The sequence below is a fragment of the Aptenodytes patagonicus genome, chromosome 6 (genome assembly GCF_965638725.1).
Source record: "Aptenodytes patagonicus chromosome 6, bAptPat1.pri.cur, whole genome shotgun sequence".
NCBI lineage: Eukaryota > Metazoa > Chordata > Aves > Sphenisciformes > Spheniscidae > Aptenodytes > Aptenodytes patagonicus.
The window spans coordinates 25891829-25905544 of record NC_134954.1 but is presented as its reverse complement, the minus strand read 5'-3'; the positions used below and the strand labels follow the sequence as shown (position 1 = coordinate 25905544).

The 13716-nt window shown below is 44.8% G+C and overlaps 1 protein-coding gene across 1 annotated transcript in view; it reads right to left on the bottom strand.

Annotated features, from left to right (window-relative positions):
- Positions 1–13716, bottom strand: part of GPC1 (glypican 1) — a 225707-nt gene that overhangs the window by 30128 nt on the left and 181863 nt on the right. Inside the window, exon 3 of the mRNA XM_076341600.1 lies at positions 1900–2291. Within this exon, the coding sequence (XP_076197715.1) occupies positions 1900–2291 (392 nt within the window). The remainder of the gene's footprint in view (positions 1–1899; positions 2292–13716) is intronic.

The following is a 13716-nucleotide window of genomic DNA, read 5'->3' as shown; positions in this document are numbered from 1 at the left end:
CTAAAGTACTAAACCCATTCCTGAAGACAGGGGAAATGGGCCAGTTTTGGCCTTCATTACAAAATCAGCTCTCAGGGAGGCTTTGCTGAGGTTTCCCGACTCAGTTCATGCAGATTGTGCTACAACAGCAACATGCCAGGTTAACTGCGACCCCAGGCAGGGCTCTTGTGAGAGAGGGGAATGGTTGGGACCCTCCTGGACGACCCTCCATCCTGGAGGAATGGGTTGGGAGGAGACAGAGGGAAGAGGAGGCTCTGTGACTCGTCGTGTACCCCACATCCTGTTTGATAAGCAATGCCAAGAGAAGGAGGAGAATTCAGAAAGGGGGGACCAGAATCAAAATCCAATGGGTCAGAAGCCTACAGGAAGGTGGGGAAAAAAATATGCTGCATGTTAGTATCTCAGGTCCTTCCCTTCCACTGATACCATGATTGCAGTTGCTCTGCCAGCCTGCTTTACCTACCAAACTCGGCTACAGGCAGAATCATGCACATCGAGCTAGAAATCTCTGCCATTCAGAGAATTTATGAAAAATATTTTACTTTGGTCCCCCTGAAATTACACCGTTCTTATCTTTTATCTGTCTTAAGTGTCAGGAGAGTGTGATGTTAATGAGATGTACAAAGGCTTTTGGTTGGCTGAACAGTTTTATAGTCCCACATTGATAAATTAAAGCATTTGTCACTGTTACCACATTAATGTTTCTTCCTGAGATCAAAGTCTGGATTTGCTGCATCGAATAGTACCGCCCTCTGCTATGCATTACCATGCATTACCTTCCAAGGAAATGAATTGTGATTCCGTATTTTTACATTCACAGTTTAATCACACCCTGATTCTCATACCTGCTATTGCCATCTCCACATGCAGTATGCAAGTCATTTTTTTAGTATGGATTTCATGGCCTCAAGTTGCGGCAGGGGAGGTTTAGATTGGATGTAAGGAAAAATTTCTTTACTGAAAGAGTGGTGAAACATTGGAACAGGCTGCCCAGGGAAGTGGTGGAGTCCCCATCCCTGGAGGTATTTAAAAGACGTGTAGATGAGGCGCTTAGGGACATGGTTTAGTGGGCATGGTGGTGTTGGGTTGACGGTTGGACTCGATGATCTTAGAGGTCTTTTCCAACCTCAATGATTCTATGATTCTATGATTCTATGATTTTCTCCTTGCTACCTGTATGAAAAGCCTGAATATCTTGTTTCAGGACAATCACCACCTTCTGGCTCTGAAAGGCTGCTTCTGCAGTAAAGAATACAGACAATTTCCTTCCTTCTGAAACCCTGGATTCAGTCATGTTAATTTACATTTATATAACACCTTTCATCCCTGAAGATCCCAATGCACTTTACAAACTCACCCTCTCTGTACACAGAAGCTGTACAAATATACACGGCTACATAAACAGACACAGCAATCCCATCACCAACAGCTGAAATGCATCTCTCTACGTGTATTCCCAGCACATTTGTGGCAAGTCAGCTCTGCACACCCTACATCATATCGCCATCAAGGAGGAAAATAAGGCAGCATGATTTAGAGGCATGCCATTTCCCTGCCGGGGAAGCACTAGGAATCTAGGCAAGGAACAGAACAGCTTTACAGCCTGGGTGACTGACATCTCCTTGGCACTCTGCTGCATAGGTTAAAATGAGGTAAAGACTGATTTGCGGTGAGTTATACCTCACTTCTTTTGCGCTATCAGTGCCTGTAGAAGTCCAGGCTTGCTGCTCCCTTCCACTGATGGGTGACCCTCAAGTAGTTTGTTTTATAAAACTGAAAAATACCTGCTTGCTTTGTAATGAGAACATAAGGGGAAATAAACACCCCTCTCCCTAACAGCAGTAGTTGACTAGCTCCTGCCAATCTGAGGATGGAGAAGAAGGAAAAACCCCAACATACCTGAGACACCTTTTTGACCACGTCGCTGCCCACAAGAAAGCCCTGCGCGTAGGAGCGTGCTGCGATGAAGGCTCGGGTTGCCTTCACCTTCAGGTCCCTGGGAACTTCCCCAAAGGGTTTGTGCTGCTCTGCATGTTTCACCATGCAGTCCAGGTACTCATCTGTGATATGGTACTGGGGATTCATCAGCTTGAAGAGCCGCTCCAGCAAGCGTGTCCAGAACTCATTGAGGGCCTCTTCCAAGTTGATGTTGGAGCCCCGGTAATAGCGGCGTAGCTCACTGTACAAGTCCTTGAAGACCTTCATGTTTTGAGTGTACAATTCTCCGTACATGCTTGGAAAAGCATCATAAAGGGCCTTTTCTGACTTGTTCAACAAATCCTGGAAATAACCTGAAGAGAGAAGAAAAAGGAGACGGTGATGCATCAGTTGGACAAGCAGGAATCCAATGGGCTGCGCTGTTTGGCAGCACAACTGAATGCCCTGAGAAAAGAGAAAGGGCCCTAACAGAGCTTTTCCTCCAACCAACCTTACCTACACTCTCAGTCTTGAGCCTTAGCTGAGAAGATTGAAGGAGGAATCCCCCCGTGCCAGTGCCAGAGCATCATGGTCTGGGCCTCTCCACCTCTTCTGGCAGCCTCACCTGGAACCAAAATTGAGGCTCTTCTCTGAGCGTGTAAGGTGTCATAGTGTTATTCACAGGTTTCCTTTACAGAACTCATCAACTGGCATTGCTGACATATACCATGACCTGCCACAGTTGTCAGCCAATGCCTTATGAGACACTCAACCCCAAATCAAGAACCAGCTGCTTCTAGCACAGAAGTTGACACTTGTTAAACATCACTAGAAAACATTGTAAAAACACAAGGACACCTGGATGTGTGTCCAGCACCTGGATGCTGCTCAGGCAATGGAGGTCTATCCTGTAATGACTGTTGTTAGAGTCAGACTAGTCTATCAATAGTAGCATCTACACCAGAATGAAGCAAGATAAAAATTTCATCTAGAAGATAACCTGAAGTCTTCCATTTCATCATGTCAAAGGTTGGAATTCCTCCAGCATCGCCTGCTCTTACCATCAGACAAAAGTGAGGGCTCTTCTGGAGAAGACTGCAACTTCTTCAATGTTAAAACCAAACTTCCTCCCCCCCCCCCCAAATTTCCTTTTTTCCTTGGAAGGCTGCCATTGTTGGCTGAGGCACTGATAATTTGGGGAAGCCAGCAGGACTCCAGTACAACATACATGTCTGAAGCACAAAGCACAGCAGTCTAAGATAAGGTCCCTGCAGGCATGAGCTCTTCTTTGGGGCAGCACATTTACTTGAAGAGGACGTGGCTTTACCCTGACCAGCTGTCATCCCCACTGACCCAAAAACACCATGATCCACTGCACAACTTGAAGCTGCCTTTGGAGAAATCAGTGCAGCTTGTTTGAGCTGCCTTTCTTTCCTGCCTCAATGCTTATTTTCCAACGCATTATTTCCAAAGCCCTGGTGAGATGGAGCAGGGCTGCCACCAGTGACGGTGCCAACCCTTCACAGAGACGCCCCCATCAGCCCTAGTCATTGCAGCCACCCTGGCTCTGAGGTGCAGCCCATAAAGCATGTGCCAGAGTCGCAAGCACTGCAACAGAAACAGGCACGTCTTATTATGTATTTAAAGACAGGGTTGTGCTCAAGTGTTTTTGAACTGAGGCCAACATTATCATGTTTGAGGTTCTCATCCCATTCGCTTATTTGGATTTGCATCCTGCTTTTGTTTAAATGGTTTTACACCCTAGATTCAGTGGTTGTAGAAGTGACAGAAATGCGACTCTCTTGCTAAGTACAGCAGAGTAAAAATGACAGATTCGACTCCTCCCCTACCAACATCTTTAGGTATTTCCATCCTCTCGACTGCCAGCTACCTTCAGGCTCTCTGAGACTGCACAGTGCAGAACTCATAGCAGGACTGGCCTGATTCAATTTATTGATTTACATAAGCAACTTTAATCATCATTTAAGTCAGTGAGAGGAAAAATGATTTAAATAATAATTTTCATTTCAATTACATTTGTACTTTTTAGGGCCTTTTTGAAGCAAACCTGATTATACTATTTTTTAAATCTAAATTACTATCATTTTTTTTTGTGATGTATGATAAGCTCTAGTTGGAAGGAAACTGTTATTCAATTAAAATCAAACAGCATGTATTTATGTATACAAATTAACTTCACTGTGCTAGGCATATAAGAAAAGAAAGAAAAGCTTCGTACTAAGCTTCGTACTATTGCACGTACAAAGCTTTATTAAACAAAGTATTTTTTGAGGGAACAGCACTGACTACAATTAAGCACCTCTAAAATTTTAGAACTAGTAAAGCTTATTTCCATGGGTCTTGTTTATATTCACAGACTGGAAAAGCCATACAAGCTTTCCAACATTAATAATGTCTCATTGGATTCTCAGATTTGAATGAAGCTAAAACTCAACAAGCAGATCGAGCAAGTGAAAACACCCTCTGCATCTGCACCACAGGCTGCTAATACTGAAACTGCCTGTAGTATTTTAACAAACCGATACCAAGCCTTAATAGGCTAGCTTCCTCCAGCCACAATCACGTACTGTTTAATAGTTTAAAATTTGATTTAAGTGCTTTCAAAAGATTGTGAGCAAACTAGGTCTTAGCAGAAGTTTGGTTTAATCACTTATGCAGAAAATAAAAATATGTTATCTAAAATGTTGAATAAAAACTGTGGTTTTCTTTTGGAAGAAATTCTTTGGAATTTCTTTTGGAAGAAATCTATTCTTATTCAGCTTGACCTGGTTGGCAGCTTGTATCTCCAAACATTTGTACTGGGATCCCTCCATCTCTCAAATGACTGATCCACATGTGTTTGTCCACCTTCCCTATTAAAATCTGATTTCTTCCTACAGACACCAGTATAAGTGTGTTGCCAGTGGGCTCTTAGAGGCACCTAAGCCACCTATAAAATTACCTTCTAATGGGGGGTTCCCAATATGAAAAAAATCAAAAGCTGATCCCATTAAAAAGTACTTTGCCAAAGGATCTCAGTTTAATAAGAAGAAACACCTGCCACACGTGCTAACAGGGCTTGTCAAAGCCTCTCCTCCTGAATCTCAAGACAAAGGGCGATTCGACCCCTGCCGTCTCCCCATGTCCACGTCCCAACTCCTATTCCCCTGCCCCAGCTGCCATAGGGGAGCTCTCTGCCTGGGTAGGACAAACTTTCTGCAAAGCCTGGGGCCTCTCATCCCTGCCCAAGGGACTCATTTGAGTCTGTATCTCCCCCCACTCAAACAGTTCAGCCATCGCTAGTCCCAAAGACAGCGGCACATGGCAATTTTTTCTTGTGACAAAATTATCACTATGATCTGCAGGGTGCTAACACAGGTGAGAACTTTCCTTTTGCCAAAAGGCCTCATCTACACTGAATAATTGTACAATATGTAACTAAAACTTGGCAAGTGTTACTGGCACATACATAGCACCCATCGTGGTAACCCTGATTCATCGGCCTCTACGCAGACTGCTCTGCTTCTGCAAAGTGCTCAAGTATCCCCTCTTACAGCCATGGCTCCATCGCCAGCATAGCAGTTGTGTGCACCCACTTCTAGGAAATTTTGGCTTCTCCACCAACAGGTGAAAGGCTGCAAGAGGATGATTTACAACTTGTAAGCTTCTCATCCAGCATTTCTCTCTCACCTTAGCGTCGTACATGAGCATGGGCAAAGGAGATCACAGTGGGGCAAGCCCACATCAGGGCTGCTGCAGCCCTGAGCTCCCAGCCCGCCCGGTCTGGCACTGCTGTGAGCTGACTCGGGGCTGATCCTGCTGCAGTGTCTCCTTTTCTTGTTGCGTGGTCACCTTCCCCTGCAGCGTCTCCTGAATGGGCTCACTCCTGGGCTCGCAAGCCAAGTAGACAACTGCTAGGCAGACAATTTCTCCTGGCAGGACACTTTTTTGGGTCTGACTAATCTGAGATGGCTTCATTTTTCTGTTGCCACGGCCTTCCTACCCGTACAATGAACAGAAATGTCATTCACCTACAACAGACACAAAATACAAAGTTTCTCTGATGCTGATATCTAAAAGCTGCTTCATATCTTAATGTATCACTCCAAGCGCTGCTGGTTACCCATTCATAATTTAATTAAACTAAGCTCAAACTCTCTTTCTTGTATAATCAGTGCTCTTTTCCCTGTGACAAGCAACATTAACTGAATAAATTGCTCAGCAATCCAGGTACGACACGCAGCTTGGCACTCGCCATCAGAAGGAAGAAATCACCAACAAACGCAGCCCAATTTGTCAATTCAAGGTAAAATAACTTTCTTTGTATCACTACAGGAGAAACAAGATGTATATCTTTCTGTCAAAAATTGGAAACTGCTCTCGAAAAAGTCCAAGTTAATTAAGAACTGATGAACTGTTACTTCTCACCTAAGTGAGAGAACACCAATTACAGTCAACTCATTTGTGGCTGCTTCTCACAAAGTTCTTCTAGATTTCACACACTGAGGAAAAAAAAAAATCTACATTATCCAGGGAAAATTAATCAGCAATTAAGCCTCAATGTGTTTGGGATTAATAGCTGACCTGGCAGAGAATTTAAATGCACATTTTGCAGCATTAGAAGGCATTAAGAAGTGGGGTTTGTCAAGAGGGATGCACAGAAGCTTGTGCTAACTGCCCTGGTCCTCATGATCTCAGCCTGCACCGCTCATACACTTAGCACAGGTATCTCCGATTAACACTGCATCTTCTCCTTGACACTCCCTGCCTACTAATATCCAACCTTTTTAGACATGTGTCATAGATTAAGGATGTGCAGGGCCTCAGGATAAAACAACTTGCTGAACCACAGTTCAGGCATCTGTCCTTCTTGATTTCAGGTAGAAGCAATTATATATTCTAGGGGAAGCACCCCATTATCTGTAGCCATGGTGGGTGGGGGACCTTTAGGTAATCTCGGTGGTTGGAAACCTCTAATAATACAGCTGTCCCACTATTTCTATAAGAAGGTAAAATAACCACCCAGTGGGTCCACTGGATTTATTAACTCTCACTTGGTCCACCACTGCTGGGTCTGCCCTGACTCCCAAAGGACAATTAGAGTGATTAGCTCAGGCAGGGAACGAGCACATGCAGGCAGCTTCATCCACGTCACATCCTGGACACATCCCTAAGGCCCCTGAGCTCTGCTGACACCATGTTCTCCAGGCCAGCAGCCACAGGGTCAACCTATGTCGGCGTTCATGCACCATAACACGTGGCTTCGTTAGCCTCGGGAACGGCAGGGATGGAGGGAAAGGGCTCATGAGTAGCCAGCGCTGGAACTCTAAAGCTCTCGCTTGCTCCAGGAGTCACTGCTGCACTCCCATCCCTGGAAGCAGGTACACAAACACCTGAGGTGGCTCTTCACAGGGCCAGCTTCCCTCTGAAATGATGCATTTGTTTCCACTCTGAGTCACAAGAAAGCAGCTATGTATTTTCTGGACCCATGCTGAAAAACCACGGATGTTCTCAGCTTCTGCCAGCCTCAGGAATTTTACAATGGAAGCATACTACCCAGAGATACCTTCCTGGGAGTCACACGCTAAATCCATGACTGGGCTTCCCCTCTTTCAAAAAGTCTTCTCAAAGAGCCATTGAACAGGTGAGTTCTTCCTCACCGCTGCCTGCTAAGCAGGTGATTTTCTAATGCCAGTATTTCAGACAAATCCAACTCAATTTTTCTGGGCCAATGAAAGGCACAGCTCCTCAGTCAAGGCTGTTCCTACATGAAACATCACCTTTCACACTCTTGCTGCAAAAGTATTCAAAAGAAAAAAAATGAAATGGGAGTCTGTTTTATTATTATTATTATTATTATTATTATTATTATTATTATTATTATTATTATTATTGCCTCTCACTTCCAGGCTCAGAAACAAGACAACCGGCTTTGCTCAAATGAAATTTGCCTTTTGGCAGAGGCCAGGTCTGAAAAACTTCTGCCTCAAATACAAAAATGCCAGGAAGTTATGAGCAAAGAAATGAAAGTTTCTTACAACCAAGACAATTCTGCAACCTTGGCCGCTGTTTTTCTTGCTGTTGTAATGACAAAAACTTACTTCTCAGAGAATTAAGTTTTCAACCAGAATCTATAACCTTTGCATTCGAGAGAGATTGTAAATCCCCACCCATTTCCCCGCTTCACAGCTTCCCAGTGTTCGCAGCTCATATTTTCACAGTTTCCACATTTTCACAACTCTGGATTCAAATTGGGAAGCTGTGAACAGCAAGGCAGGGACCCGCAGTTTGTCTCTGAAGATGGAAAGTTTTGAGTTCCGCCTTCCTCACCCCCCCCCCACCAAGTACTTTATTCAAGCTCTTTGATACCATTAGATCACTCAACGTCTGGAACACACTGGAGTTTCTTCAACTAATATAATGATGGAGTGGGAATGGATGTAGGGGGGAATGAAGAGGTCACTGAAGGAAGAACATCCAAATGCTCTTTGGGGATGCAACAGATCTGACTTTCTTCAAAACCCATCAAATTTTAGAGGCATACTAGAAAAAATATGAGAATTGGAGAAAGGTGACAGAATGACTTTTGAACTGAATATTATTAAAGCCTTAAGCAGAAAACTGCAGTTCAAGAAGTCTTAAGCACAACTGGAAAAAGAGTAGTACCAGATTGGAAGAGATGAGGGAGGAAAACATGTTGCTCAGATGATGCCATTAATTCCAAAATCAGATTTTAAGAAGAAATTTGTTCCTAAAGGCAGATTTAGCATTGGATGATTGGATTTGGTGAAGACTCTGGGCAACCACCTCTACCTATATCTGGAAGTCAGACATAAGAGGAGGAGAAAGGCATCAGGGTGCACGGCTCAAGATGGAAGGAAGCCCATGATACCTCTAACCCTTCACTTTCCCTTGGAGCAGCAGAAGCAGCACCCAGGGCTCTGCCCTGCCTCCACCTTCCAGCTCCAAGCTCTCCCCTACTTCTTCTTTTCTTAAGAGCAGACTGCTCTACCCTGGGACAGCAAAATTCAGTTTTGCTCATGCTTCTTAATGACTTACGCTGTAACCATGTAGTGCAGCAGTGCTCTACAGCTGCAGGAGTGTTGGCCTCGTGCAAATGCTACAAAAGTTTTTCAGCAGAGGGGCAAGATGAAAACTCTCCTGCTGGCTGGACAGCTTTGCGTGGCGAGCTAGGTTTGTGGTCCGAGGGCCTTGTAGTGCAGCCATAAACTCAGGACAGCCGGAGGTGGGGGCAAAAATGTGAGGAGGAAGAAGTATCAAATACTGTATTGCAATTTCTCAAGTTTGAGCACGCACACGAGGCTGTGGTGGAATTCACGCAGGGCCAGAGCCATGGAGCGTCTCTGCAGCTCTGGAGGGAGGCTGAGTGAAATACACTCACCATTAACACTGCTATCGTGTTTCAAGAAGACTGGACTAAGAACAGGAGAGAAAAATAAGCTGACTCTGTGGTGTCCTGTACAGCAGTAAAAGCAGGGAAAGAAACAGCATGGGGGCATCTACTAGAGCAGACCTCCCTCTTGCGGTCAGCCCTGTCGGTCTGAGGCACAGTATTTTCCTGGGCTGAGTTCCCATTTAATACACTGCTGCACATCCCAATACCAATTTGCTTCTCCAGTTTTAAAGCTGTTCTTGCGGTCAAACTACTATTAGAAGAGAAGAATTCAGCAACAGATTTAAGCCATTAAAATCCAAATCTAATGCGTTGTCCTGGTTTCGGCAGGGATGGAGTTAATTTCCTTCCTAGTAGCTGGCATAGTGCTGTGTTTTGGATTTAGGATGAGAACAATGTTGATGACACACCGATGTTTTAGTTGTTGCTAGGTAGTGCTTACACTAGTTAAGGACTTTTCAGCTTCCCATGCTCTACCGACTGGGAAGGCTGGAGGTGCACAAGAGGCTGAGAGGGGGCACAGCCAGGACAGCTGACCCAAACTGGCCAAAGGGATATTCCATACCATGTGACGTCATGCTCAGTACATAAACTGGGGAAAGCTGGCCGGGGGGGCCGCTGCTTGGGGACTGGCTGGGCATTGGTTGGCGGGTGGTGAGCAATTGCATTGTGCATCACTTGCTTTGTATATTATTATTATTATTTTATTTCAATTATTAAACTGTTTTTATCTCAACCCACAAGTTTTTTCACTTCTACTCTTCCAATTCCCACTCATCCCACCGGGGGAGGGGGGAGTGAGTGAGCGGCTGTGTGGTGCTCAGTTGCCGACTGAGGTTAAACCACGACATGCATTCATGTCTATTTTATTCACTTCAGCAAGTACGGTGATATTTTATTTATAAAATTGTTATTACTCATTATTAATTTAAGTACTACCCATGCCTGCGCTGAAGAGCTGATATTAATACAACAGCAGTGATATGCTCCAGTTTGTACCTTAGCTGGATGCTGCCAAAGGAAATAACCATAGTGAGACCAAGTGGCTTAGGCTCCACGTACAAATAGCCCTGCATGTAGCAACCCTGATGGCATTTTCCTTGGGAGATACCTCTCTCCTCACAGTTTCACACTCCCGTGAAACAGCTGCTCTTGTATAGCTGTTTCCTCAGTCCTGATCCACCCTGGAGAACGCAGTCCCTCCCTACATATTCTGGATCACTCTCTTCTACAATGTCTGTCCCACGTTACACATCGCCCCTGTTTGGTGGCTGTGACCTAAGAGGCGTCATGAGAAACCAAGACTTAGATTGCAAAAAAGCCCAAAGAAATGGAGATAAAGTTAACTTCTACCTAGAAGCCAAAGGATGAACAGTGTGAACAAATGTGCCAGGATGCAAGAATTATGATGCTTTTAGGTAGTACAATTTCTAAACTTTTAGGATTCTCTCCAAAGAGCCACTTTGCATTTAATGGGGAGCCAAATACCTCTATCTGATTTCTCCTCTGCACTCTGCGTCTGGGTGTGTGTGTGCTGGGAACAGTGTAGGAACACAGGACTGAAGAGATGTTGTGGGTCAATATGAGACAAGTGCTAGCTCTGCCATACAATCATCCAATTTAGTACTCTCCTAGGCCTGATTAGTGCCCAGCACAAGAGCAGTTAGAGATTTTGCCCTCCCTGCTCCTACTGAAAGGCTAGTCCAGAACATCTCCTCAGATCGGTGGGCTCCTTTTCTTAATTTCTGGTCTAAGTTCATTCTTTATCCACTTGGTCTTTGCTAATGTGGTCCTGTAGTTTCAATACTTGTTTTTGCTTTCTGGTGTTCAGTCTCTGAGGTATTTATACACGAAGTCCCATATTTTCTCAGCATCCATGCTGCCTTGCTACACAAGCGAAGGTACTTTCCCCTCTTCACACCTGACAGACTCCAGCCCTCTTGATCATTCCACTATCTCTTCTCTTCACCTCTTCTGGTTGTCATTAACTTTTCTTAACTGTGGGTGGTCAGAACTACAAAGAACATCTCCTTTTCTTCACTGGAAATAACACTGTGAATCCTGCAAGGACTGCACTTATCTTTTTAAGGAATGCATCACATTAGCATTTCACAGACTTTCTGCCACCAACTGGTACATCCCCAACTCTCTCCTTTGCTATTTCCAACCAATTAGTTCCCAGCTGTATGCCTCACACTGGAATACTGAATTTCACCCTATTTCTATTATTTTGGTTGTCATGGTTATCCACTATTCTCTTCAGTAGTGACAACTTTTCCCAGCACTGTGTCATTAATTAATTTAATAAACACCTTTCTTATAATTTGTGCCGGTCTTTAATGGGGCTGTTAACCAGGCTGGGCTCTAGGCCTGTCTTTTAGAACCCCAACTGGGACCTCCCTCCAGCCCAGGAGCTCTTCTTTCAACACAATGTATTGCTACCTTCCCTTTAGCAAGTCCTTCACCTGATAATTCCTTTACTAATTTCCATCTTCTTCAGCTTAATTAACTACTCAAGGCACAAATGCAAATGTCTTTGAAGTGTCCCGAGATGAGATTAGTTGATAGAACAGACATACCATGAGCAACAGTGAAAGCAGGTAGCTATATAGGATTTGACCTAATCTCTACAATAGCCGGCTTTGGGTAAGAGCAAAAGATGGCCTACCTTAAACTGGTTTTAGACTGGGATATACATGAGACAGCTGGTTTCTTTTGTTAGGAAAAAAAGAGCTTTTTGAGAAAACAAAGAAACTTTTTCCTGCAAAAAAAGTTGCTGTTGCATGAAAATCCATTTTGGAACATGGCTCTGCTAGTGAGAGACCCGGGGAGGAAGCACTGCCAGTCACTCTGAAGAAAGTGCACTTTTTCTGCCAAGACTTGGATAACATTTTCATACTTTTGTAATGGAAGCTTGTGCCCATTTGACATTGTTTTGAATGACAGAGAGATGTAACTATTTGCATCTATTTTTTTATTCTGCATATTCCCCCTCCCCTGTTTCTGCAATTTGCCAAAATAGTTTGCTTTATCTAAGGCAAGCAGGACTGGATCCAGCTATCAGAATAAGGGAGTGGAGGACGTTCCCTGTCTGGAAAGTTCCCCAGAGGGAAGAGGTGACCCTCACTCGAGCAACAGCAGGAAAATGGATATTCTGCTTGTCCTCCTGGTGAGCACCATACAACTACTGGGGGCTCAAGGAAAGCCACCCAAGGTGACAGCGACAAGCCTGGGTGTCACGAGCACAGCCACCGAGACCCTTCCCAGCCCCAGTAGCAGCTCTCTCCAAAACACGGCTAGTGAAGAAACCGCTTTAGACTTCAATGATCCTGATGTGCTCTGCATTACTTTCCTAATGTCTCTCAGAAACAGATCTGTGCAAACCTTAAGACACCCCTGAATTCAGTTCATATAACAACTTTGCAAAGACAAGAGTCACTTGGGGCTGGGGGGGCAAAGAAGTCTGTATGACTGGCAGGACATATAAGCAAAGCCTGTGCATATGCTGCAGCATTAACAGGAGCCAGCATCCCCACGCTGGAGTGCCCAAGCCCGCTGTTGTATCCCCTTCTGCCTGGTGGAAAAATAGCAAGGAGGGAGCAGGAGCAAGTGGCACGCACCTGCTCAGAAAGTGATTCCAGGCGCCACAGAACACCCTCGCAGACCCTGGGATATCAAATGACACAAAATGTAATGCAGCTGACATCCAAACCATTTGCCTGGGTAGCTCCTCTATTGTTTAGGCTTGAAATTTCCATGTTAGGAAGCTTGCTGCAGTGCAACACCCAGGGCAGGAGGAGGGGTGCTCGGGGCAAGGGTGGCCCAGCGGCCACTCTGGGCTGCACATGTGGAAGCGCACACATGCTGTGTGCAGCCATGCTCCAAAGGTTGAAATGATTGAGAAGGAGTCAGCTATTTAGGTGTGCCAAGGTTTGTATGTGCAATGACAAGGTCAAACGGCCTCCAGTGGTGCATGCAGGCAGACGGCTCCTTGCATACGCATGGCTGGAAATATTCAAAAGTGGTATGCAACTGTGGCTCTGTATCCGCGTAGGAGACTGAAAGAGAAGCTGCACGAGGGCTAGATTTTTCACATGGTTTTCTCAAACTTGGGCCTCCATCAAATTTCAACCCTGTTCCCTGTACATCTCTCAAAACCTTTTTTTGATTGAAGCCTATAATCCAACACGGTGCAACAAGCCACAGAAATGTGTGTCTGGATACTCTGAATATTTACATATGAGGCTATACTGGGTCATACCAAAGCAATACAGTCTGGGGTTACAGGCAAGCGTGCAACCCTAGAGGCAAGGCAATACTGCATACTTAGGAAAGGCACTCACAAGAGGACGAGAGATGATCTTATCCCTCAGAACCCATCCACT